The following is a 23,545-nucleotide window of genomic DNA, read 5'->3' as shown; positions in this document are numbered from 1 at the left end:
CTTGTGGTGTTTACATTACACCAGCTTGAGGGGGGAAGGAAGGGAATTTTTCTGTATATGAACTGTCTGGCTGATTTTCTACAGCTGCTTTGAAGGATATGTCTGTTACTTATATTGGGACTTGGAATCTGTGGACATATGGCAGAGAACACAATTCTCCAAAAAGCAAAAGAGTTTGACTGATGGAAAACAAGAGAGCAATCCAAGAGAAACCCTGCCAGAGGAGGAGCATGAACCTGAAATTTACTGTTAAAACCAGACTGCTGCCTTGGGCTTAAGCACCAGTTCCACCACTGAGTGCAGCGTGGCTCTGCACAGATGCAAGGAGCTGCTTTTTGGTCCTGACTGAGTCTGGAGCTTAAGCATTGTTCTGGCACCCACCCTGGTTTGGAAATGCTCAGGCTGGCCTGCACTCCTGAAGCACTGGGACAATTACAGGGTTTTTAAGAAGTCAGAAATGTGGAGAGCCTCTGAGCTGAGGCTACTCTGGCTCTTGCACAGTGAGTTTGTAAAATCAATCAGAAATCGAAGAGGGCATGAGAGATTTCATTTTAGACTGTCCAACCCCTGATTAATTGCACCGTGGATGGCAGCACAGGAAACGTGAATTGCAGACAAGCCTTTTTTTCCAATTTATTCTGCCTTGTGCTGTTGCAGCAGCACGAGAGCTGCCAGGAAGGTTTGGCCTGATGTGTTTTTGTGTTTTGTTGCAGGAGGCAGCACTCAGTGCCTGGGAGCCATGTCGGTGAAGCTCACCTTTGTGTCCCCTGGGGACGGGGCTGGCATCAGCAGGAGCTGCTCCTTCACTGGCTTCAGCACGGTGCAGAGCAGGAAACTGGGGTGAGTGAGCCTGGGCACTGCAGCAGGCTGGGGGGATCCCTCACCTGAGACAGCTTTGGGATCCCTCACCTGAGACAGCTTTGGGGATCCCTCACCTGAGACAGCCTTGGGGGATCCCTCACCTGAGACACCCTTGGGGGATCCCTCATCTGAGAGAGCTTTGGGGATCCCTCACTGAGACACCTTTGGGGATCTCTCACCTGAGACAGCTTTGGGGGATCCCTCACTGAGACAGCTTTGGGGGATCTCTCACCTGAGGGAGCTTTGGGGATCCCTCACCTGAGACAGCTTTGGGATCCCTCACCTGAGACAGCTTTGGGATCCCTCACCTGAGACAGCTCTGGGGGATCCCTCACCTGAGACAGCTCTGGGGATCCCTCACCTGAGACAGCTTTGGGAGATCCCTCACCTGAGACAGCTCTGGGGATCCCTCACCTGAGACAGCTTTGGGAGATCCCTCACCTGAGGCAGCTCTGGGGGATCCCTCACCTGAGGGAGCTTTGGGGATCCCTCACCTGAGACAGCTTTGGGATCCCTCACCTGAGACAGCTTTGGGGATCCCTCCCCTGAGACAGCTCTGGGGATCCCTCACCTGAGTCACCCTTGGGGATCCCTCACCTGAGACAGCTCTGTGCAGGGAGCTCATTCTTGCCCTGCACCTGGCACAGGTGAAGCCACACCTCGAGTGCTGTGCCCTGTTCTGGCCCCTCAGTTCAGGGAGGACCTTGAGACACTTGAGTGTGTCCAGAGGAGGCAACGAGGCTGGGGAGGGGCTGGAACACAAACCTGTGAGTGCAGGAACACAAACCTGTGAGTGCTGAACACAAACCTGTGAGTGCTGAACACAAACCTGTGAGTGCAGGAACACAAACCTGTGAGTGCTGAACACAAACCTGTGAGGGGTCTGGAACACAAACCTGTGAGTGCAGGAACACAAACCTGTGAGTGCTGAACACAAACCTGTGAGTGCTGGAACACAAACCTGTGAGTGCAGGAACACAAACCTGTGAGTGCAGGAACACAAACCTGTGAGTGCAGGAACACAAACCTGTGAGTGCAGGAACACAAACCTGTGAGTGCTGAACACAAACCTGTGAGTGCAGGAACACAAACCTGTGAGTGCTGAACACAAACCTGTGAGTGCAGGAACACAAACCTGTGAGTGCTGGGACACAAACCTGTGAGGGGCTGGAACACAAACCTGTGAGTGCTGGAACACAAACCTGTGAGTGCAGGAACACAAACCTGTGAGTGCAGGAACACAAACCTGTGAGGGGCTGGAACACAAACCTGTGAGGGGCTGGAACACAAACCTGTGAGTGCAGGAACACAAACCTGTGAGTGCAGGAACACAAACCTGTGAGTGCTGAACACAAACCTGTGAGTGCAGGAACACAAACCTGTGAGTGCTGAACACAAACCTGTGAGTGCTGGAACACAAACCTGTGAGTGCTGAACACAAACCTGTGAGTGCAGGAACACAAACCTGTGAGTGCTGGAACACAAACCTGTGAGTGCAGGAACACAAACCTGTGAGGGGCTGGAACACAAACTGTGAGTGCAGGAACACAAACCTGTGAGTGCAGGAACACAAACCTGTGAGGGGCTGGAACACAAACCTGTGAGTGCTGAACACAAACCTGTGAGTGCAGGAACACAAACCTGTGAGTGCAGGAACACAAACCTGTGAGGGGATGGAACACAAACTGTGAGTGCAGGAACACAAACCTGTGAGGGGCTGGAACACAAACCTGTGAGTGCTGAACACAAACCTGTGAGTGCAGGAACACAAACCTGTGAGTGCAGGAACACAAACCTGTGAGTGCTGGAACACAAACCTGTGAGGGGCTGGAACACAAACCTGTGAGTGCTGAACACAAACCTGTGAGTGCAGGAACACAAACCTGTGAGGGGCTGGAACACAAACCTGTGAGTGCAGGAACACAAACCCTGTGAGTGCAGGAACACAAACCTGTGAGGGGCTGGAACACAAACCTGTGAGGGGCTGGAACACAAACCTGTGAGTGCAGGAACACAAACCTGTGAGTGCAGGAACACAAACCTGTGAGTGCAGGAACACAAACCTGTGAGTGCAGGAACACAAACCTGTGAGTGCTGGAACACAAACCTGTGAGGGGCTGGAGCACAAACCCTGTGAGTGCAGGAACACAAACCTGTGAGTGCAGGAACACAAACCTGTGAGTGCAGGAACACAAACCTGTGAGGAGCTCAGGGAGCTGGGGTTGTTCATCCTGGAGAAAAGGAGATCAGGGTGACCCCATCACTCTCACAGCTCCTCTGTCAGCTGGGGTTGGTCACTGGCAGGAAGGGCAGTGAGATCCCCCTGGGACACAAAGGCAAGGGAGGAATCAAACCCTGCAGCCCAGAATTCACCTCTGGAGCTGCTGCACCATCCTGCACTGCTGTTCCCATCTGGCTTTCCATCACTCCTTGGGCAGCATTGCTCTGTGTAACTGCAGCTTTTCCACCAGAAATCCTGTGCTGTTTGTGAATTCAGCAATCTCTGTAAATCCCTGTAAATCTTGAGTGTCTTTAGAAGAGATGATCTATAAATGGAAAATTAATACATCTCTGACTGCCAGTGCCTGCTAGAGCAATGGCAAACAGAGCAATAACAAAGTGAATCATTTAGCAGCACCATACAGAATTATTGGGAAGTGTGCCTCAGGAGTGTTGTACTCAAAAAAACCTGTTGTATATCAGTAAAATACCTGACTCATGCAATGAAATATCCTTTCAAAGAACCAGATGACTGAATTAAACTTTGGTTAAACACAGCATGGTAGAGTATGACCAAAAAATGAAATCCCTGTAGGATGCAATTGAGGGGTCTTCAATTTGAATAAATTAATTTGTTGGTGAAAGTGAAAATTAATGTCACCCCTAGCAAAGATCAGGTATCTAAAATCACACCAAGTGCTGAGATCTGAAGAAAAACTCAGTCAGGTTATTCAGGCAGGCTCGAGCTGCAGCCCAGAGTGGGTCCTTGCAGGGAAGGATCTGCAGGAGCAGTGGTGAGCAGCTGCTTCTGCACCAGGCACATCCCAGTGCTCAGAACAATAATTCACATATCCCTCAGGGTTATCCCCTTCCTTCTCTCTGCAAAGCTCTCCTCTGTGCCTCGCTTTATGCACTTTCATGATGTTTTTTTTGCTCAGGAATCACTGCAATAAGGGAGATTTCTGTCCCAGACACTCAGTCACAGCCCAGTGAACACGAGAGCCTGCCCTGGCATAGACAAGAAATGTTTTAATCACCCTTTCCTGACTTATCTCTCCCTCAGGCACTGTTGCAAAACTCAGCAGGAGCTTGCAGGGGCCCAGTGCAAGGTCTGCCCAAGGATGACACACAAACCAGCCCCACATGGACACTTTCAATGCTAAATGCATTTTTGCTTCTCTTCAGCAGCTTCCCCTCGGGTCTCTCAGTCTGACACAGTTCTGTTTCCCCACCGTGGTGTCCCCAGGAAGGGAATGTTGTTGCTGTTATCTGTAAAGTGGGAAATCTGATCCTGAAATGATCAGGCTCACAAGGGAAAGCAGCATGAGAACTTCCAGTTTTAGCTGCTGGCCCTCCAGGCTGTGTCAGCGCTTCACTTTAGTGTGGAATGTATGGAAATGGGATTCCTCCCATGGACAGCAGGCTCAGAGGGGCTGCAGCAGCCCCTGGGAGGTGCTGGGGAACAGGGGAGTGGAAATCCCAGCACTGAGATGCTGTGCCAGAACTTGGGAAAATTCTCTCCAAACACCTGAAGGTAAATTCCAAAATGAAACAAAACCCAGGAGTAGTTTGGGCTTTTAATTTCAAACCAGAATTATCTTGTCTCTTCTGTTTGCTAATTAGATTTCTCTAGAGCCTGAATTAGATGCTATTTCTTCTCAGCATGAAAGAATTTTAAGCAATGAGCATTCCAGGAGACTTTCAGCTCTTATTGGTCACCCTGCCCCTTCCAGTGTTATTCCTGTTGAAACTCTCTCACTTTGCATGCAACACCCAAAGACACATTTTCATAATCAAGAAAAGTCATATTAATTAAGGTTCTAATTTAACAGTTATGTTCCTTGTTGTAGAAAACCTGAGCTCCAAATGGTTTGGTTAATTAATACTTTCCATTAAGGCATCATAAAAAACCAAGATAATCAGTGGTGTGAAGAAATTAAGTATCCAGCAATCCTTGGCAACAACTGGTTTATCAGATTTTTTGCAGAACAGATGTTAAAAACTGGAGTTAGGTGGAAATTTAGGACAAGAATAATTAAAGTAGGTACTAGAGCTTCTCTAACAGGAGTAGGGGCAGCTCTCAGGTGTGCTGGGCTTTAATCACCCAGCACAAAAATCTGGAAGTGAAACCAGTAACTGCTGAGCCTGATGGAGCTCATCCTTCCTCCAGGTGAGCAGAATTTAAGAGGGAAATGGTGAGGAGGCAGAAAGCTTTTCAGAGAGAGCCTGCCTGGGTTGGCTCTGGGAGATGGGGAACTGCTCCAGGTAATGTTGTTTTAGAGGCTTTACTTACAGGGATTATTAACAAACTTATGTTAAAATAGCCAAGACTGAGGGGGGGATATAGAGAGGTGAGCCAGGCAGGAATAATTTGCAGAGGATTTTTCTGCTTTAAAGGTGTCTCTAACTGATGGTTTAGGGTGTTCTATCTCCTTAGGCTGGCACAAAAAACTCTATGTGGGGGACTTCTGGTAGAAACAAGAATTAATTTTGATCCTGAAAGTAATTATCTGAGATGTTGGATGCTGAAAAAACCGTTTGCACCTTCCCTGAATTTCTTTTCTCTCCCCACAGCAAGTCCCTCAGCAGAAGCTCAGTGAGATCAAGGATGTCACTGAAGCCCCCCAAGGCCTACAACTCCCTGCAGAAGGGGGCTCTCATCTGGGATCCAAAGCCACTGCAGGTGAAGAACATTTTTGAAGCTTTGAAGAAAGGACTTAAGTAAGGACTTTTTCAATCTTGCCCTTTGCCTTGCCTGGTCGTGCTGCTGCAGTTTGTCACTGTGCTCTGTGTCCATCTGGCACCTCTGAGCTGTGTGGGGACTCCCCCAGACCTGGGACTGTGAAATGAGTTCCATTCCCTCTCAGCCTGTTTACAAAGTGCTCTGTTGCTGTTTATTCAGTTTATTGCACTGTGAAATGTCGGTGACAGGGAGAGCTCTGAGCCCCTGTGGCAGGGGAGGCTCTCGGGACAGGCTGGGATGGCACAGCCACACCTGGGCAGTGGCTGCCAAAAATCTTCTGGAGAGGAGCTGTGTGGAGTCAGCCTTGGCTCAAAAAGCTGAATTAAACTCGAGTCTGAAAATGAGGGTGTGCCCTGCAAAGGTTCATCAGGGTCTGCTCTCTTCCTTGTGCTAATTGCTGAACACTTCCTGAGTCAGCTGTTCTAGGTGGTGTCAGGATGGGTCTTTTGGTTTTTTTCTTTATTTTTCTCCCTCTTTTAATAAAATTACACCCTGAAGTTCAAAATTACTCTGTGATCTCTGGATGTCCTGTAAGGCAAAGGTCTAAGCAGGTTCACCTGAAAGCTGCAGCTTTTTGATGTCCCAGAATGTTCTATTATCACAGGAACTTCATTTATACCCTGCAGCTATCAGATAAAATCCCTTTCCCTGGGTTTGTAAACCCTGCAGGGTGTCACTGCTGCCCTCCACGGTTTTTTGTTCCTTTTGGCCATGGTTTGTTGTCTTCAGCAAAGAACAGAAATGCACTGTAGTGACACTGCATAAAGCCACATGTGTCACATTTTTAGTCCAATAAAAAAATACCCACGGATGTCTAAGCAGAGGATTTAGGTTTAAAAGAAACAAGGAAACCAAATGTTTTTGCAGAGCTGAGAATTTATCTGAGCTTAGGGAGGAGAAGCCATAAAGGGGATCAGAATTTGTTCCCAGTTTTGCAGTGCCACATGATCAGCCTCCTGCCAAAAGTGAGGGGCTGACTAATTGACTGGAGTAACCTACAGAAAACAACTGTATCAAATAGCAATGCAAAGGCCAAATTTTAAGTAAATGCAGACTAAGTCCACTCGGTGCTGGAGTCGCTTGAATTTTTAGTACACAACATATTTTATGTGCCTGGTTCTTTATAGCTGTAGAAAATCACTCTTTATTCTGTTAACCATCTGGCTGCCATTCCATCAGGCTGATAATTCCAGCAAACTTAAAGCTAAAAGTGATGGAGCTTTTCTGAAGGGTGAGTGAGTGCTTTGTGCCCAGCCTTGGCTGTTCCTGGGCAGGTGCTGAGAGCTGGAGATGTCCTGGGGGAGCTGCTTTTGGATCAGTGGGAAATGAAATCCATCAAAGCAAACGTGAGCAAGTGTAGCTGCCCAAAATGAAGTTATTCTGACTGCTTGGAGAGTGTCTGAGAATGTGGTGTTTACCAGGTGATTCTGGTTCCCTTTCAAACACGAGAGGAAAAAGTTACCCAAGTGTGCTGTGTGCGAAAAGCAAAGCTGGAAGAGTCTCAGCTGAGATTTTGGGCCCTGTGGAAAGTCCTGAGGCACAGCCCATGTGTGCAGCAGCTCCAGAGAGGCCAGCTGGCACCGAGGGCTTCACAGCTGGCAGAGTTCCCATCCTGGAGAAGGGATGGATGTGTTCAGGGATGCCTGAGCAGGGTCCCCAGCTCTGCCTGCTGAGCCCTGGGTGGAACCTGCCCCCTGTGCAGGTGTTTGTTTGGGGTGCAGGTGTTTGTTTGGGGTGCAGGTGTTTGTTTGGGGTGCAGGTGTGTGTTGGGGTGCAGGTGTGTGTTGGGGTGCAGGTGTTTGTTCCTGTGCAGGTGTTCCTGTGCAGGTGTTTGGGGTGCAGGTGTTCAGGTACAAGTGTTCCTGTGCAGGTGTTTGTTGGGGTGCAGGTGCTCAGGTACAAGTGTTCATGTGCAGGTATCTGCTCTGAGTTCCTCCCCTCAGGCCCTGGAGCAGACACTTCCCCAGCAAATGAAATTTTCTGCTGCCTTGCAGGAGAGGGGCAGGGAGGAGCAGAGAAATCAGAGAGGGAGATCTGTGATTTGTGTGTGTTAAAGGCGATGTTTCCTCTCCATGGCTTGTGCCATTCTGCTGAGAGCACCTCCCCAAAGGATCCCCAGATAATTCACCAGGAGGGTCTGACAGGGGCTTGTTCTCTCTCCAGTGAATACCTGGAAGCTCATCAGGCTGAGCTGGATTTTCTCTCTGGTCGGCACAAAGATACCAAGAGGAACTCGAGATTGGTAAGGTGTTTTCAGTGTGAAATACTTCAATAAAAGTCACAAAGTAGGTGTTTCCTCCCACCTGGGGCTGTCCAGTTAAAACACTGAGGTGGGATCCACCAGAGCAGCTCAATCAGAAGTTTCCCAAGCAAGGCAGCCCTGGATGTGAGAATTTCAATTGAAATTTCCCATTTTCAATACCCAGCAGTGCTCTTCAGATCATGTTTCTTCACTGGGCTGAATCTCCTTGTGTCTGCTCAGTGATCAGGGCTGTAACATTAATTTAGTGTCAGTTGGGGAGTTCCTGGTGCCTCTTGCAGAGCCTTTTAAAGCACCATGGATGTTCCAAAGCCAGTCTCTCCTCCTCAGCCTCTGCCTTTTCTCTTTCAGGCTTTCTACTACGACCTGGACAAGGTAAGGCTGCTGGGGATGGGGTGCAATGCTGCAAGTGCAGGAAAATGGGTGATTTTCTGTCTGCTCTGTTACCTAATGGCACATTTAGGAAATCATTTCTTACCTCCCTTTTTCTCTCTCTGCCCTCTTCAAAAGCAAATCCGCTCTGTGGAGAGGTACATCAGGAAATTGGAGTTTCACATCAGCAAGGTAGGGGTTTGTACCTGTACCTGTAAGGGGTCTATCCACATGGAAAACTCTGATTATAATCCATCTGAAGGGGAGAATGCTGGGGACTTGCTGAAAGCTGGAGCCACTCTTTTTACAGCAGGAGGGGATTTTTATTTATTTATTTATTCTCCTGAATGGTTCTATTCAGGCTGAATGTTGGGCACGACCCAACCTGAGTTTTCCTGTGAAACCAGTGTGCATTTTGTGCCAGTTTATTCAGAAAATGCTGCTCTGGGAAGCCTGATGTGTTCTCCTCCCCCAGGAGGGGCCGCAGGGGCAGTTCTGTGTCTGCTGACAGAGCTGGCACTGCAGGGATTTCCCTGTGCTCAGGGAATTGCCTCCCTGCTCTGCCCTTTCTGTGAGCAAAGTGTGACTTCTTGTCTTCTGCTCTGCAAAAAGCAGAGCTGGTTGTATTCCTGAAAAAAGTATTGATGAGTGAACTGCTGCACTGTGTGAGATGCAGGAGCTGCAGCACCCTGCACTGCCCTGACAGAGGGGTTTGCTTTGGCTCTTGGGTTTTTTGCCAGGGAACGCTGCTGATGTTCCTTTCCAAAACTCCTGAGCCATGCCAGGGTAACTCCAGCCCCTTCTTTCCCATGTCCCAAAGGTAGAAGAGCTCTATGAGGCTTATTGCATCCAGTGCAGGCTGAGGGATGGGGCCACCAACATGAAACAAGCCTTTTCCCTGTCCCCTTCCACCAAAGCCTCCAGGGAGAGCCTGCTGGAGCTCTACAAGAACGTCCAGGAGTGCACAGAGGTAGGAGATCCTTCACACTCCTTCACAAAAATGGCTTTTTTAAAATGGTGTGGGTTAAAAGTGTGTGTGAATAAAATGCAGGCACATTGTATGAACAATCCTGAGTGCTGGGGTCTCTCATGGCATCCACTGGATGTGTGGGATGAGAACTGGAGGAATGAGCTGTGCTGTTTTTACAAAACCAGTAATGGAAGTAACTGGCAGTGATGATCTCAAAGAGTTCCACTCTTCTGTGGAAGATTTTCTGTTTTACAGAATCCATTCATACACTTTTATCTGCCTTTACTGGTTAAAATGTTTGTGTATCCCTCAAAAATAAAAAAGAGAAATGAGGTCCTTTAAAGGAGCTGGGATGTGTGGGGAGGCAGCTGCCCTGCAGTGCTGGTGACTGCAGCCTTTCTTCCAGGACATGTGCTTCATAGAGGGGGCTCTGGAGGTGCACTTGGGAGAGTTTCATGTGAAGATGAAAGGTGGGTTCCTTCTCCTTTCCTTTGAGACTCCTTGACTTGGGGTTTCTGGGTAGTAATCTGAGCCACTGAGAGCCCAGTTATTCAGAGACCTTTCATAAAATCTTGGTTTTTGCTCCAGTGCTATAAAACAGATCTGCCACGGTATTTTATATTTGAATACAAAGACAAACTTTCTTTTTTCAGCTTGGTTAAATGCTGTCCTTTTAAGAGTGTGCTGGGCTGGTGCTGCAGTTTCTGCACAGAGCTCAGGACAAGAAGGGGGTGTTCCCCAAAGAGTCACTTGATTTATTGCAGGCTGAGGTGCTGGGGGGCTTTGTAAAGCTCTACAAACTTTGGGAATTTTCCTTCTCTCCCCAGGGCTGGTGGGCTTTGCTCGTCTGTGCCCAGGAGACCAGTACGAGGTGCAGTACACAACTTTATTTGTGCATTTTGTCCTTCCCTTCCCGGAGTGAGAGGCAGGGTGGGAGGTGTGGGGGGAGAGCAGGAGGCAGAGATAAAAGCAGGCTCTGCTGTGAGGAGAGCAGAGCACTGGCACCCCCAGCGTGCCTGGGAGGGACAGAGGGGCTGGATGTGGTTTGGGTGATATGGGGGGGGTTAAATGATGCCAGTGATCAATCTGCCAGGGCTGCCCTGGGATCAGACAGCAGGGGCTGCCTGTTCCTGGGAGTTCCCTTGGCAGGATGTGACTGCCCTGTGTCCCCTGGCTGCTCTCCTGCTCACCCTTCCCAGTGAATCCCAGCCTGGCACCCCCAGTGCAGGGCACAGTGCCCTGGCTCGTGGCTCTGGGTGCTGATTGCAGGGCTCAAACCTGCTCCCATCCCTGTGTCCACTCTGCTGTGTCCCTGGGCTTTGCCTCTGTGGGAGCTGAGGGCTGAAGGGATCAGTGTGGGGTGTGCTGGCCCAACACCTCCTGTCTGTGCTCTCCAGGTGTTTGTGCGACTGGGGCGCCAGAAATGGAGGCTGAAAGGCAAAATCGAGACTGATGACAGCCAGACGTGGGATGAGGAGGAGAAGATTTTTATACCCAACCTGCACGAGAAGTTTGAAATCAAGGTGTGGTGTATAATGGTTGGGTTGGAAGCAGTGGGTCACAGGGCTGCTACTTCCCCCTCAGGCTACCAAGGCTTTCTCAGAATTCTTAAATAAGTTCTATTTTTTACATAGCTAGAAAAAAATCAGTTAGTCCATGTTGTGCCTAGTGAAGGACGTTGCTCCTGATTTTCCTTTGCTCCTGGCACTAATAACTGTGTTAGTGCATCTGCTTTCTCATGTTCTGGGGTGTGTGGTTGTGTTTAGGGCTTTTTGTTTGCTTGTTTTTTTAAAGAACTCCTAGATCAATATCTGGGAATTTCTAGGGTACAGCCTGAATGTGGAGACATTGAGATAACTTAATAATAAGATATTATTCTTCTCCCCCGTGTGGATGTTGGGTCCCTGCAGTGTTGCTCCATCTGAGGACAGAAATTCCTGTGTGGAAATGCCAGCCTGGGCTGTGCCCTGCCCTGGCAGTGGGGGCAGAGCCTGGCATCACTCACAGCCTGGGCTGGGCTGGATCCTCCTGCTGGGGCTGTGCCAGGGCACCCCTGGCTCTGGCAGCCTCTTAGAGCAGCTCCTGCACAGCTCCCCTGCCCTGCCTCACACAGGACTGGCTCTGGTTCTGGCTTCCTGCCTTTGGAAATGGATTTATGAGCCATTGGTTTGTGAGCCAAAATGGCTTTATGGTTTTTTACGTTCACTGCACATGAGGATCAGCTGAGAAGCCAATTCAGATCCCTGTGTCACCATAACTGCTGTAAAAACTCGTATCATTTGTGTGACAAAGTTCTTGTCTCAGCTGATGGAAGTCATGACCAATGTCTCCACACCTCCTGCTTTCAGCTCAGGGCTCAGTAGGACACACAGCAGGTTTAGAGCAGGTGAATGCTGCACAGCTGGGTGTGCCCAGCTCCTGTGGGGGGCTGCTGCTGGGACAGGGCTCCCAGCTCTCACCTGGGCTGTTCTGCTCTCCTGTCCCTGCAGGGAGCCAGGGCTGCCTGCTGAGGTGGGCTGGCTGTGTCTGTGTGTCCCTGCTGAGGTGGGCTGGCTGTGTCTGTGTGTCCCTGCTGAGGTGGGCTGGCTGTGTCTGTGTGTCCCTGCTGAGGTGGGCTGGCTGTGTCTGTGTGTCCCTGCTGAGGTGGGCTGGCTGTGTCTGTGTGTCCCTGCTGAGGTGGGCTGGCTGTGTCTGTGTGTCCCTGCTGAGGTGGGCTGCCTGTGTCTGTGTGTCCCTGCTGAGGTGGGCTGGCTGTGTCTGTGTGTCCCTGCTGAGGTGGCCTGGCTGTGTCTGTGTGTCCCTGCTGAGGTGGGCTGGCTGTGTCTGTGTCTGTGTGTCCCTGCTGAGGTGGGCTGGCTGTGTCTGTGTCTGTGTGTCCCTGCTGAGGTGGGCTGGCTGTGTCTGTGTCCCTGCTGAGGTGGGCTGGCTGTGCTTGTGTCCCTGCTGAGGAGGGCTGGCTGTGTCTGTGTGTCCCTGCTGAGGTGGGCTGGCTGTGTCTGTGTCCCTGCTGAGGTGGCCTGGCTGTGTCTGTGTGTCCCTGCTGAGGTGGGCTGGCTGTGTCTGTGTCTGTGTGTCCCTGCTGAGGTGGGCTGGCTGTGTCTGTGTCTGTGTGTCCCTGCTGAGGTGGGCTGGCTGTGTCTGTGTCCCTGCTGAGGTGGGCTGGCTGTGCTTGTGTCCCTGCTGAGGAGGGCTGGCTGTGTCTGTGTGTCCCTGCTGAGGTGGGCTGGCTGTGTCTGTGTCCCTGCTGAGGTGGGCTGGCTGTGTCTGTGTCCCTGCTGAGCTGGGCTGGCTGTGTCTGTGTGTCCCTGCTGAGGTGGGCTGGCTGTGTCTGTGTGTCCCTGCTGAGGTGGGCTGGCTGTGTCTGTGTGTCCCAGCTGAGGTGGGCTGGCTGTGTCTGTGTCCCAGCTGAGGTGGGCTGGCTGTGTCTGTGTCCCTGCTGAGGTGGGCTGGCTGTGTCTGTGTGTCCCTGCTGAGGTGGGCTGGCTGTGTGTGTGTCCCTGCTGGGGTGGGCTGGCTGTGTCTGTGTGTGTGTGTGTCCCTGCTGAGGTGGGCTGGCTGTGTCTGTGTGTCCCTGCTGAGGTGGGCTGGCTGTGTCTGTGTGTCCCTGCTGAGGTGGGCTGGCTGTGTCTGTGTGTCCCTGCTGAGGTGGGCTGGCTGTGTCTGTGTGTCCCTGCTGAGGTGGGCTGGCTGTGTCTGTGTCTGTGTGTCCCTGCTGAGGTGGGCTGGCTGTGTCTGTGTCCCTGCTGAGGTGGGCTGGCTGTGTGTGTGTCTGTGTGTCCCTGCTGAGGTGGGCTGGCTGTGTCTGTGTGTCCCTGCTGAGGTGGGCTGGCTGTGTCTGTGTGTCCCTGCTGAGGTGGGCTGGCTGTGTCTGTGTGTCCCTGCTGAGGTGGGCTGGCTGTGTGTGTGTCCCTGCTGGGGTGGGCTGGCTGTGTCTGTGTGTGTGTGTGTCCCCGCTGAGGTGGGCTGGCTGTGTCTGTGTCCCTGCTGAGGTGGGCTGGCTGTGTCTGTGTGTGTGTCCCTGCTGAGGTGGGCTGGCTGTGTCTGTGTCCCTGCTGAGGTGGGCTGGCTGTGTCTGTGTCCCTGCTGAGGTGGGCTGGCTGTGTCTGTGTGTCCCTGCTGAGGTGGGCTGGCTGTGTCTGTGTCCCTGCTGAGGTGGGCTGGCTGTGTCTGTGTGTCCCTGCTGAGGTGGGCTGGCTGTGTCTGTGTGTCCCTGCTGAGGTGGGCTGGCTGTGTCTGTGTGTCCCTGCTGAGGTGGGCTGGCTGTGTCTGTGTGTCCCTGCTGAGGTGGGCTGGCTGTGTCTGTGTGTCCCTGCTGAGGTGGGCTGGCTGTGTCTGTGTCCCTGCTGAGGTGGGCTGGCTGTGTCTGTGTGTCCCTGCTGAGGTGGGCTGGCTGTGTGTGTGTCCCTGCTGAGGTGGGCTGGCTGTGTCTGTGTCCCTGCTGAGGTGGGCTGGCTGTGTGTGTGTCCCTGCAGGTGACAGAGCTGCGGGGCCTGGCCACGATCCTGGTGGGGGTGGTGACCTGTGACAGCACCAACTTCTTCAGCACCAAGCCCCAGGCCATCATCGTGGACATCACCGAGCTGGGCACCATCAAACTGCGGCTGGAGGTGCTCTGGAAGTAAGTACAGCCCAGGCAGGGACAGATACAGCACTGGGAGTGATTCCAGGCTCCCCAGCCTGTCCCTGAGCTGCATTCAACACCGTGCTCCTCTTTCTGTCTGAGAGCAGGGTGGAGAGCAGCCCTGTGCTCTGTGACGGTGGCAGCAGGCAGGGCAAGGGGCTGAAGCTGTTCCTGTGACCTCCCAGCTGCTGCTTTGGTGCCACCACAGCTGTGCCACCTCCCCTGTGACCTCCCAGCTGCTCCTCTGGTGCCACCACAGCTGTGCCACCTCCCAGCTGCTCCTCTGGTGCCACCACAGCTGTGCCACCTCCCCTGTGACCTCCCAGCTGCTGCTTTGGTGCCACCACAGCTGTGCCACCTCCCCTGTGCCCTGTGAGCTCCCAGCTCCTCACAAGGAGCAGCCAATCCACCTCCAAGCCATGTGTGTGTGTCTGCACAGCACTGACAAGTCTTAAAGGTGATGGAATGGAACTGAAAGGAGCAGTTTCTGGAAAAAACACCCAGCTGAAGTTCTATGACAGTTGTTACCAGGCTATGATCTGTTAAAAAGCAGCTCTCCCAAAGCTGGGCACCTCTGTGTGTGCACTGGGAGCACCTGTGGGTGCTGTTTGTGCACTACAGGGAAGCTGCTTGCAGAGGTGCTTTTACACAGCTGAACATTGCCATGGAGCTGTGATAAATTTTATATTTTAAATCTGTAATTTGATTTTTGTAGTGGACTACTGCTGTTATTAAAAGTAAATTCTCACTGTTGTGGATGGTGCACTGGCACTTATTCCTCCCTCCAGACTCACCAGCACAGGGTTTTGAGGTGGTTCTGTTGTTTCTGCTTTATGGCACTGCTGTCTCACACAGAGATCTGTTTGCAGCAAATCAAGGGTATTTTTAATCTGTTTCCATTTCACTGTCCAGGGTGGCAGCAGCCCCTCAGTGAGCAGGGGACACTGCACAGGTCCCTCTGGGCTCTTCCCAGCCCTGCATGGCCCTGAGCCCTCTGAGCACCCTGGGACCAGGGCAGGTCTCCCCAGGAGAGCCAGAACAGCTCTGCTTCCACACTGGGGCTGGGAAGGAACAGTTTATTGACCCAATGCCATGTTCTGAGTGTCCCTTGTGCATGCTGTGGTTCTTGTACCTGCAACTGGGCTGAAAAATGTGACCAGCCACAGCACCTGAAGTTATTATCTAGCACAGACTGCTTGAAGTCAATGATAAATAAACTCACCTTGGCAGAGTTTTGCCTGCCCTTCTTTATGATGTTTTTCCTGTAACAGTGACCACAGTACATGGAGTTTATAGTTCATAGTCTGGAGGAAATCACTGGTGCTGTGTTTGTGACCCCCCAGCAGTGGCAGGGACAGACAGAACCCTTCAGTCTCAGTGCTGCATTACTCCCTTCCTGTCCTCCCTGTCAGGAACTGCAGAATGAATCATGCACAAAAGAACTGGGTGAGGAAAACCCCCTCCCATTCTGGGCTATGGCACAGCTCCTCATGACCTGAATCTCCAAATTGTATTTGGGGCAAAACTTTGTGGGAAACTCCCCTGCCCGTGCTGGGACACTGGCTGTGGTCTCAGCTCAGCTTTGGGCTGGCAGGAGGATCTGGGACAGCATCTCACAGCCCTTGGGGCTGGCAGCAGGGCTGCTGGTGACTCATTTTCTTTGGGAATTAATCCCCCCTCGGAATTCCCAGCGCTGAGAGCCCCGGCTCTGTGTCTCTGCTGTGTTTGAGTTTCCTGGGATGTGCTGGGGTCCCACCAAGTGGATTGTGCAGAGCTGGCCTCTCCTCTGTGGCAGGCTGTTTACAGAAAAGAGAGGCTGTGTGGGGATAACTCAGGGTGTTTCTGTTTTCAGAGACAGAGCACTCATAATCACAGCTGCTTTTTCCTCTGCTTTAGGAATAACTAAACAAATCCATCTGATTTACCCGAAGTTCCCTGGGAGGCAAGCTTTCAGTCTAGACCTGCTTTGTGAGAAATCCAAGTGGAGATCTCTCTTCTGCTTCTAAATGTACATTTTCTTTAAATAGGCCTCTGGTCTTCTGGGCTCTAACAAAAGTGCCTTCAGCTCCTTTATAGCTCGTGCCATGAGCAGTGTGAATGAGCTGGGGCCGCTGCAGAACGGCTTTGTTGGCCAGTTTGGCAAAAGGCTTTGGGTTCTCTGCCAACCTAAACAGCAGTCTGAGTTCTGTGTCTCACATGCAGGATAAAGACAGAGCTGTATTCTCTTCTCAGAGCTCCAGCAGTGCCCTGCACTGGGATCCAGGGGCACCATCCAGTCAGAGCCACTCTGCTCTCAGGGGCTCCTGCAGCAGCAGCAGCACAGAACCCAAAGGCAGAGGGAGAAAGGAAGGTCTGGTTTTACTCTGGGCTGCTTACCTGCTGCCAGTCCTGCTCTGACAGATGCAGGTGTGGGTGGAGAGGCAGTTCTGTGCTCTCACAGCTGCTGCTGAGCCAAGCTGGGTGCCCTGGACACCCAACAACCCCTCTGTGCTCAATTCCATGGGCATTTCCCCATGGGCTTGGTGGGGGAAAGAAAAACCTCATTATTAACAGTGAGTCCAGTCCACTTGACTAGAATTGGCTTTTTTTGGGGGTATTAATGTAAGCCTGGACTCACAGCTGAGCAGTGGGGTTCAGGCAGGGAATTCTGTCCTGTGGTCTGGGGGTATTGAATCTGTGGAGTGGCTGGACAGGAGGGGAGTGACTGAAGCACAGAATGGGGACAACAGAGATGATCAGACTTGTGGGTCACTTTAGATTTTTATTTTTTTTAATAGAGTTTTTCAGTCCTGAAAAGCTGTTGCTGGATAATCCTGTGCAGGCAAGTGGATGTTGGCTGGGAAATGTGGACAGGAAATGTGGAGCCACTTTTTCTTTCAGTTCAGCCACAGCCACCCCACACCCCCCATCAAAGTACTTGCTCCACAATTTAAGGTTAAACAATGACATTCCTGCAAAAGTTTTTACCTTTGCAGAGGTTTTATGTCAATGATTTCAGGAAGTGACTAAACAAACTGAGGAAAAGCCCGTGCCAATCAAAGACAATAGTCTGCTTGCAGAGCCTGCTGCCTGACAGATCCCAGCTTTGGAATGGCTCAAAGTGTGTCTGGGGAAAGCCCCCTCCATCTGACTGAATCCCTCTGGCTTGCCCTGGAATATCCCCCTGGCTTCTGTCTGTGTCAGAGTGCTGGGAGAGAGGGATCAGTGTCCCAGTGTGAGGATTTGTGTGCTGGGAAATGGGGAGGGAGATGCTGGATGGAGCCCAAGGAGCCCAGAGATAACAGAAGCTCCAGAGCAGCATCCATCCTCTGCTCCCTCTCTGTCATTCCCTGCAGGACCAGGACCTTGTCTGGAGCAGCTGAAGAGCTGCATTTTGCTGGAGGCTTTCAGGAATTGTCACAGGGGCAAAGCAGATTTTGTTTGTTCTTGTTGCTTTCCTAGAAGTGTCATTTTGCATTACAGCATCATGGTATTAAAAGCTAAAAACGAAAAATCTGAGGAATGGATCCCTGTGACTTTTGTTAATTTGCTTCCATCAGTAAACACAGCAGGCTTTGGCTGAAAGGCTGTTGCTGTCAGAAACCCGATTTATTTCTGCCCTGAGTCAGAGCAGATGTTGCTCCCCTGGGTAGGACGGGCTGTGATGGAGCCCAGCTGGTGCCACTGCCTCGCTCAGCCCCTTCACCTGGCTCAGGACAGCTCCCAAAGCATCTGCTGAGCTCAGCAGGAGCTCTCACCTGGGCAGGATGCTCTGCAGAGCCTCCCTGGGCAGCTCCAGGAGGCTGGCACTCTGCTCTTCAACTTCTGCTAGAGAGCAGAAATTCATTTCCCTGCGCTTGATCAGCCCTTGTTCTCACTGCTGCACTGCACAGCTGAACTCAGCTGCTTTTATCCTGTTCTTTGGTTGTTATATTCAATCACTGAGGCTGCAGATTTGGTGCAAACAACTCGCATTTTTCAAAAGTGGAAAAACAAACTTTCTTTTGGTGCCCTAAGGCATCTCAATAGGCAGTAAAAAGTAACGCATGCAGAAACCAAACTTGCTTTACTTAACTTGAAATGTGTTTTCCATCTCCTGGTTAGCTGAGTTGCATCCCAGGGGATAATTCATGGGACTTTCCTTAGACTGCTTTGCAAAGAGGTTGAGAAACTAATGGCTGAGATGGAGTAGGTAATTAGGAAGTCTTTGGAGCAGCACTTGACAAACCCTTGCAGCCCACAGCCGGCATCCTCTGGGGCTGTAACTGGCTCATCCCTGCCTGCAGGAGCCACAGGACCTGCCAAGAAGCACTGCCCAGGCTTCCCCTGCCAGCCAGAGGAATTGGTGATTAACAGGGGAAGGATAATGAGGGGTTGTATTGGTTTTTCCAGGTGCTGTGTGCTCTGCAGGAGGGAAGCTGGAGCTCTCCTTTATCACACGTGTTGTGTTGTGTTTCCTTCCCCTGTGGGTTGTGCCTGGGCCAGCCCAGGACAGAGCACCTCGGCCTTGGGGACCTTGGGCTCCTCTTCCAAAGGCTCTGGCCCAGGTTTCTGTCTGGAGGGTGTGCAGAGTTCTGTGTAAAACCCACAGCCTCTCTGCCTGTGTCCTTCTCTGATTGCTGGAGCAGTCAGACACTGGCAGAGAGGCAGTTTGATTTTATTCTGAGTGCTGCTGACCAAACATCCCTGCTCAAACCCCTCTGTGCTCTCTGCTCCCACTGACACTTGTTTGGGCCTTTGTTTTCTGCTGCAGCCCCTTTGACACTGAGAACCTGTTCCTGTCCCCTGGAAGCACTGCCAAGTTCTCTGTGGGCAGCAGGAAGAGCTCCTTGTACAACTGGACCCCCCCAAACACACCCAGCTTCAGAGAGAGGTACTACCTGGTGAGTACAGGGAGCAGAGAACAGGAGAGCACACACCTGGGGATGGGGTTTGGGATTTTGGGCTGCTCAGGAGCACACTCAGAAATGTGAAAGCAGCACTCTGGCGCCTTTGCAGTTTATTTTGGGGGCTTTGTTAAATTTTTCTTTTAACCCCTATTCTGTTGAGTTGTATTTTAGATTTTGTAAAGTATTTTTAAAAAACCCTGAACAGAGCTCTGCTCAGCAGCTGCAGGGGTGGGGTGTGGGTGTCTGCAGTCTGTGCTGGGACCCAACCTGGGAGCCAGGGCATCAGAGTCCCTGTCCCAGGTGGGACCTTGGGCTTACCCAGCTCACCCGGGCATCCCCGTGCAGTCTGTCCTGCAGCAGAGGCAGAGCCCGGGGCCGGCAGGGGAGGAAGCCCAGCCTCCCAGCATCCTGAGCTACCTGGCTGCCTGTGATTTCGATGTCCCCGGGAGGAACAAGCCCCACAACCCCGCGGAGACCAGCGAGGGAGACTCGTTCAGCTCCGAGGATCAGAAAGGGGCAGAGTCCCGGAGCACGACCCCAGCCCTGGAGCACAGGGCGCTGCCCCTGGTGATGATCCAAGAGGCTGGAGCAGAGGAGCAGCAGCAGCCTGTCCCTGGCCACAGCACTCTGGACATCCTGAAGAAAACCCCGTGCGGGGCTGGGTTCCCCTCCAGCCTCCCCAGCCGGCACAGCAGGAGCCGCCTGGCCGAGCAGGAAAACATCAGCCAGAAAAGCTGGAGTGCTGCACACGAGCTCAGAGCAGACGGGCGTGCAAAGCCCATGGACAGGGCTCTGCAGGACGTGTTGAATTTGCTGAAGTGGCGTGGGGAGGGACAAGCCCCGCTGGAGAAGCTGGAGTGCCAGGTTCTGTCCCTGAGGGACAAGCTGAAGGTACGGCTGTGATTTGCTGTCCGTGGCTCTCTCTGTCGCTGCGGGCAGAGCTCGGTGTCCCTGTGGCTGCTCAGTCCCCCTGGCTCGGCCCCAGCCCCGATTTTGGCCAGCAGAGGTCAGGCGGGGCTCGGGGAGCGGCGGGGCTCGGGGAGCGCACGGAGCGCACGGAGCGGGGATGGGGAAAAGGGAAAAGGGAAGGTGGGAGCTCCTGAACACAGCCCGGGCTGGGTGTCCGTGCTGAGCTCAGCCCCTGGGCTGGTTTTGGACCTTTTGGTGTTTTCCGAGCTCGGTGTAGCTCCCCCAGGTCCCGGGGTCTGGCTGCTCGCAGGTTCTGGACGTTTCTGTCCTCTGGACATCTCTGTCCTGCAGAACAGCATCAGGGCTGGGCTGCGGGTCTGGGGAGGGCTGCAGTAAGAACTGATGGTAGCACAACTGCCCTGCTCCTGCTCCAGTGAAACCCCTGGAAAAACAGAATTTAAAACCTAAACCAAGTGCCCTGAGAGCAGCCTTTCCAAGGAGGACAAAGGTAGAGGCTCCATGAGGTTCACACGAAGCTCTTGGGTGCTGTGCTGGAATGAACAGCCCCCAGGTTTGGTGCTTTGAGCTCAGAAACAGGCAGTGAGTGAGAAGTGTGTTAGTGACAGAAGATGCAGAGAATATCAGCTCTCACCAGCCTCAGCAGGCATAGAGATAGAAATTAAAATATTGAAACGTGTCTTGAATTTAACTAGCAACATTATTTTGGGGTCAGAGTGCTGCACCAGGAGCAGATTTCCCTGATGTGCTAAGAATGAAATCAGAAAAGTGATTTATTATTAGGAGTGATTTAAAAACCACAAAATGGCTGGCCATCTACAAATAACAGAATTTCTGCTTCCATTTCACCAACAGCTAAAGACACTTCACAGACATTCCTCTATGGAGAGTTTAATGGTGGAGACAGTGCTGGAGAGTTTTGATTTCCTGAACGCTGACTGCAGTGCTGACGAGCTGTCCCTGTTTGGGAGTGTGAGGACAGGCAGTGTCAGGTATGTGCTGCAGCACTTTGGGACAGGCACAGGGGCTCCCACAACGCCACACTGGGCTGGGAAACAGCTGTGCTGTCAAACCCAGCACAAAACATCTCACTGTGTGTTCAGAGAGGGTTATAAATGCAGTTAAAGTTTCAATTAAATGCAATTAAAGTGGTTTCTGTTCCATGCCACCTGGTTTCTTTCTCAGCTCCCTGTTGAGACATCTTCAGTTCTGTTTAGTGGAGAGATTTGTAACTCTCTTTTCCCTGCCCTCCCAGCACGTACAATGACAATGTGCTGCAGTCCCTGAGCTGTGACACCAGAGCAGAAGCACGAGATGTAACCACTGGGGATGACAACCTGGACATGCTGCTGATAACACACCTGAGGCTGTGCAAAGGTCTCCTGCAGGTACAGAGCAGCCTGGGGGTTTCCAGGGCACTGCCTGTCGCTGTTGATTCTGATTACAGAGGGTTTGATATGTTCTGTTTGTTTTGTAACAGCAGAGTGGAAGTTGGGTGCATTAATGCAGTGTGCACACAGAACATCTCACCCGAAACTCTGCTGCCTCCTTTCAGCCTCTGGGTTTTGCTGGAGCTCTGAGCAATGCCTCTGTGCCCAAAGCTGCAAATGCACAGCCTTGGCTTGGGTGATGTTTAAGGAATGAAAAGCTGCTCCAACAGAGGGCAGGTGTCTGATGGGCAGGGGGCCTTCTGAGAGCAGCTGGGGATGTCTCAAAAGTTGGATTCTAAAAAACAAATCCTCATTTGTTGAGCTGGATCCTGCCCTAGGTTCAGCTCCTGACTTGTCTGTTGCCTTTCAGAAACTGAGGACACCAAATGTAGCCCAGGTGGTCCAGGAGAGCATTTTGGAAGAGGTGTCAGAGCAGACACGAGTCCTGGGGGATGTGCTGGATCTGTCTGTTGAGAAAAGTGAGTACCTGCCTCACTCCAAGGTGTGCAGAGATGGGAGAGGAGCATCCCTGCTGTGCCTGCTCAAACCTCCCCAGACCCAGGGGTTTCATTCTAAATTCCTTGCAAGCACTGACATCAGTAAACCTCCTCTTTTATCTGGATTCTTAGGAAAAACAGGGCTCACTTTTTGGTTCATTTTTTCTTCTACACAGAAGGAAAAAATTTGGAGAAGGTGGTCTCAGAAAAAGAGTAGCTGAGCTGGTATGTCTTAAACAGGGATGTTGTAGGTGGTGGAGTTTGCAGAGGGCAGCAGAGCAGCTTTAATAAAATCCTCTTTTATAGCTGTGCTTTTCCTTGGTAAGAGAACAGCCCAGATTCTGTGCCCACTTGCCAGAAGAGTTTGGTGGGCACAGAATTCTATCTCAGGTCTTCCCACTACAAAACTCTTCCATTGGCTGTTGGACAGGACAAAATGATAAAGCACAAGGAGAGGCTTGGAAGGCTTTTGTTCTCATCTTGGTAAATACAGCAGGAAGAATGCAGATTTTAGTTGGAAGCATTTGCTGCCAGATTTTATCCTGGAGGATGTGAGAATAAACTGTTCCCTGGTGCAGTGTGGGAGTCTGAAATGCAGGAGCTCCCTGTCTGCAGGTGAAAGTGAGGGATGAGGGTCTGAATGAGGAACCACAGGGAATTATTGCTGTGCTCTTGGGAAGGGTTTGAGAGCCCCGAGCTCAGGGCTCTGCCCTGGGCAAGGAACATGAGCAGGATCCCAAAAAACCTCCTTGGCTGTCAGGAGGGCAACCACTGAAACTCCCAGAATGTTCTGGAACTGACTGGTGCTGGGATAAAGGGAACAATAAGAGGCAGAAGAGCTGCTGATGGCAGTTTAGGAGACTTGCAGGTGTGAACATTGGGCAGCAAATGTTCCGTTTTTAACAAAACCATCCCCAATGCAAATACAAGTTAGTGCTGCCCTGTCCAGCTAGGCCATCTGTGCCTGACTTCTGTAAAATCCCAAATCTGCTGGAGCTCACTGACTTTAAAATGTTGTGTTTCAGTTATTCAGAAGATCAAAAAGAAGAAGCAATATCTGAAAATCTGGAGTGATCTGGCAGAGCCTGGCAGCAGCATCCTGGTGACCTCAGCAGAAAGGTTCCGCCATGCCCTGAAGTACACAATGATGCTCAGAGTGAAGGAGAAGTACCCCAGCCACCTGGAGACAGGTACACAGAGCCAGGCTGAGTCATTTCTGTGCAGTGCTGAGCTTGTCCTTGTGCACTAAAACCCCCAACCCCAAACCTCTCACTTGCTTCCAGCAGCTTCCATGTAACCAGCCTGCTGTTCTCTGTTCCCTGCAGTGCTGCAGAGGCTGCTGGAGCAGATCCTCACCTGTGAGGGGTTGCTCCCCTCCTCACATTTCCAAACAGAACCAGTGACTTTATTCCAGTTTTATCGGTACCTGGAGAGGCATCACATTGGAAGCCTGGAGAAGCACCTGGCCAAGCTGGCTAAGGAAGGTAATGGCAGTGCTTGGATTTTCCTGGCTAAGCTGGTTAAAGAAGGTGCTGGCAGTTCTGGCAGTGCTGAGCTTTTCCTGGCCAGGCTGGCTAAAGAAGATGCTGGCACTGCTTGGCTTTTCCTGGCCAAGTTGGTTAAAGAAGGTTCTGGCAGCTGCTGGGCTCCTCCTGGCCAAGCTGGCTAAAGAAGGTAATGGCACTGCTTGGCTTTTCCTGGCCAGGCTGGCTAAAGAAGGTGCTGGCAGTGCTTGGCTTTTCCTGGCCAAGCTGGCTGAGGAAGGTGCTGGCAGTT

At 51.7% G+C, this 23,545-nt stretch overlaps 1 protein-coding gene across 1 annotated transcript in view; it reads left to right on the top strand.

Moving 5' to 3' along the window:
* RIPOR3 (RIPOR family member 3) overlaps positions 1 to 23,545 on the top strand; it is a 46,906-nt gene that overhangs the window by 17,903 nt on the left and 5,458 nt on the right. Inside the window, exons 2-18 of the mRNA XM_033075380.2 lie at positions 714 to 840; positions 5,656 to 5,802; positions 7,988 to 8,066; positions 8,436 to 8,459; positions 8,595 to 8,648; positions 9,277 to 9,426; positions 9,833 to 9,896; positions 10,254 to 10,297; positions 10,824 to 10,949; positions 13,899 to 14,044; positions 18,780 to 18,909; positions 19,261 to 19,806; positions 20,698 to 20,834; positions 21,098 to 21,230; positions 21,643 to 21,751; positions 22,795 to 22,959; positions 23,095 to 23,253. Coding sequence (XP_032931271.1) covers positions 740 to 840; positions 5,656 to 5,802; positions 7,988 to 8,066; positions 8,436 to 8,459; positions 8,595 to 8,648; positions 9,277 to 9,426; positions 9,833 to 9,896; positions 10,254 to 10,297; positions 10,824 to 10,949; positions 13,899 to 14,044; positions 18,780 to 18,909; positions 19,261 to 19,806; positions 20,698 to 20,834; positions 21,098 to 21,230; positions 21,643 to 21,751; positions 22,795 to 22,959; positions 23,095 to 23,253 — 2,314 coding nt within the window. The 5' untranslated portion in view covers positions 714 to 739. The remainder of the gene's footprint in view (positions 1 to 713; positions 841 to 5,655; positions 5,803 to 7,987; positions 8,067 to 8,435; positions 8,460 to 8,594; positions 8,649 to 9,276; positions 9,427 to 9,832; positions 9,897 to 10,253; positions 10,298 to 10,823; positions 10,950 to 13,898; positions 14,045 to 18,779; positions 18,910 to 19,260; positions 19,807 to 20,697; positions 20,835 to 21,097; positions 21,231 to 21,642; positions 21,752 to 22,794; positions 22,960 to 23,094; positions 23,254 to 23,545) is intronic.

This window comes from Catharus ustulatus, chromosome 17, assembly GCF_009819885.2.
Source record: "Catharus ustulatus isolate bCatUst1 chromosome 17, bCatUst1.pri.v2, whole genome shotgun sequence".
Classification (NCBI taxonomy): Eukaryota; Metazoa; Chordata; class Aves; order Passeriformes; family Turdidae; genus Catharus; species Catharus ustulatus.
This window is presented reverse-complemented; position numbering and strand designations above follow the sequence as displayed.